At 59.3% G+C, this 2,628-nt stretch overlaps 1 protein-coding gene across 1 annotated transcript; it reads right to left on the bottom strand.

Annotated features, from left to right (window-relative positions):
• Positions 1–91: 91 nt before the first annotated feature.
• On the bottom strand, positions 92–2,273 carry CkaCkLH20_01376 (homeobox domain-containing protein; the record flags this gene model as incomplete). Its single annotated transcript, XM_038884095.1, has 3 exons — positions 92–1,355; positions 1,414–1,551; positions 1,603–2,273. 3 exons carry the CDS (start codon positions 2,271–2,273, stop codon positions 92–94), a joined length of 2,073 nt encoding a protein of 690 aa, XP_038750687.1.
• Positions 2,274–2,628: the final 355 nt, after the last annotated feature.

The raw sequence follows: 2,628 nt of genomic DNA, 5'->3' as shown, positions 1-2,628 counted from the left end.
TTTCCTCCCTTCCTTTCCCTGGGGGTATCTTTCCGACCATATTGTCTTCCAAAAAGAAAAAAGATGTAAATGAAAAGAGCCGGTCGTGTATTTACGCCGTGCTGCCGTATGCAGGCGCAGGACCGGTTGTTGACGCTCCGCTGAAGCTCCGTTTCCTCTTGAGCCCGTAGTCCTGTCCGTACTCTTCGCCTCTTTGCTGGTGCTGCTGGCTTTCCGCGTGAGGAGGCATGGGACCGCCGGCGCCGCCGAAGGAGTCGCGCATGGGAGTCCTCGCGTTGGAAGTGCTCATGCTGGCGTGGAAGGCCTGGGAGAAGTCGTTGGGAGCGGCGATGGGGGCGCTCATCTGAGGCATGGAGTAGTCCTGGACGCCGCCAGGTCGGGGACCGGGGGTGCGGGGGAGGGAGAAGTCGACGGGGGCGGTAAGGGGCGCTGAGGGGAAGGAGGAGGTGTAAGGGCCCGACGTGGGGAATTGGGCGGAGGTCGCACGAGGGGTAGAGGCGTGGCCTGGGGGAGGGACCGAGCCGACAGAGCGGTATTGGTTGCGGAGGTCGAGGCCAAGGGGGACAGCTCCGGAAGATGCGCGAGTTCGGAGACGGTTGGGCTGGGACTGGAAGTTTGAGTAGTTCATGCCGGGAGGGGAGTGAACCGAGTTGCCGGAGTATGAGCCAGACTCGTAGGGGAGGCCGCTGCTTGAAGGGGCGCTCATGCCATCCGGCTGGTAGACGGACTGCTGTCTTCCGCTCAGCTGAGGGCTGGGGCCGGCGCCGTGGTGGTACGAGTTGTAGTCGATCGAGTCGCCCTTCCAGGACATGCTAGACCTCAAGGGAGACTGGATGTTCTCTGATCTCGACCTGGACATGGTCTCGCGGAGCTGGAGGGGCTGGAGAGGTCGCGCAGGCTGGCCTCGGTGCATCGACATCGAGTTTTCCATGGCGCCCTGGCGCGCAAAGGGGTTCGAGGTGCGAGGACCGGGGCCCATGGGAGAGAGGTGGCTGCCGTAGCCGTAACGGTGGTCGCCCGTTGAGTTGGGGGTCATGGGAGAGAGGATATCGGGGCTGCTCATGGTTGCCGGCGGGGTGTAAGCCATGCCTCCGAAGCCCGGGCTCATTCCCGAGGTAGAGATGTGATCCTCGCCGCCCTCAGCCCTTCGCACATCCACCATCAGGGGTCGAATCATGTGGTCGGCGTAGGCCTGTGTTCCGAAGCCCATGGGTGAGGCCAAAGGAGTTCCGAGGCCGTGGACAGCGCCGTAGGGAGAGTGGAGAGCTTGAACGTTGTCGAAGTCGTCAGGGACAGCGCGCATCTTGATCATACGGTCACGGTCGTCGGCTGTGAGACGCTTGATCTTGGCACGGCTGAATTGCTTACATCAGTATGCTGCCTTTATCGTCTTCGTTGTGATCTGGGACTCACCGGTTCTGGAACCAAACTTGGACTTGGCGAGGGCTCAGGCCTGGAATTTCCCTAGACAAGCGTTCTCTGTGGGCGGCATCGGGGTGTGGTTGCTTGGCGAACTCGCTCATGAGGAATCGTGTTTGCTGGTGTGTGAGACTATCGTTGGTCAGCTTACAAGTCACACAAACTAACATCCAGGCTACTCACCGGAAGCGCTTCATCTTCCTGCGGGCGGCTGTCCGCTCTGCGGCAGTCTGGGGTGTACCGTCTCCATCATCAAGCATATCATCATCGTCGAGGACATCATCGTCCTCATCCTTGCTCAAGGAAGCATCGTCGTTGTCGATCTGAACCGAGGGCACATCGCCTGCCGTCGATGAAGGAGCCGATGCCATTGATACACTCTGTGTCTCCACCGAGGCCATGCTGTCCTGGGGCGCTGAGTCTGCCATCTTCTCTACACTCTCCTGCCTTTGGTCCTGTCCTTGTGTTTGCTGCTGCTGCTGTACTTCAGGCTCGTCTTCCGGAGTGGGTTGCTTGACCTGTCGAAGGCCAAGGGGGTCTGCGGTTCCGCGGTTCTCAGTCGCGGTGTTGGGTTCTTGCTTGGTCTGGATGTGTACTTGAGTGGGAGCGCTGGCCGAAGTGCGAGGTTCCGAGGCGTCATTGCCAGCCTGGTATCCCTGAGAGAAGACGTTGTTCTCCGGGGCCGGCAAGTACGAGTACTGCTGGCCCTGCCACTCGGGAGGCGTCGGCAACGGGGCTTCGAACTGGTTCGACATGCGTGGAGGTGTAGTAGGGGGCTTGTGAAGGGAGGTCTCAAACTTGCTGTAAGACCAGTGGCTCTGCTCGGTGGTGTCGAACTGCCTGGTAACGAGCATTGGGACGGGTTGTTGAGAGGTTGAGAGTTCTGGGGCTGCTTTCTAGCTGGATGAAGTTACAGAGACGATCTAAGAAGCGTCTTCTGTATGATGCGTTGGGGCCGGAGTAGGCGTGGTGAAGGAGCGTTGTGAAGAGAGCGGTGTTGAACGAGTGGTGGTCCCAAGGTTCGATGTCCGAATTCAAGAGAGATGATGGCGCATCACAGTACCGCGAGAACGTGTTCCAAACAGGTTCTTCTCTGCAATATCAGAAGTGGCCGTGAAGGAGCTTCTGATGTCGTTCGTGGAGCGAGACGAGGTTGGAGATGGATGACAAGAATAGCCTCGGGTGGCAATCTTGAAAGCTCAAAGCAAA

This window comes from Colletotrichum karsti, assembly GCF_011947395.1.
Source record: "Colletotrichum karsti strain CkLH20 chromosome Unknown Scaffold3, whole genome shotgun sequence".
In the NCBI taxonomy this organism is placed as follows: Eukaryota; Fungi; Ascomycota; class Sordariomycetes; order Glomerellales; family Glomerellaceae; genus Colletotrichum; species Colletotrichum karsti.
Note: the sequence above shows the minus strand (reverse complement) of the source record. Positions and strands in the feature narration are given on the sequence as shown.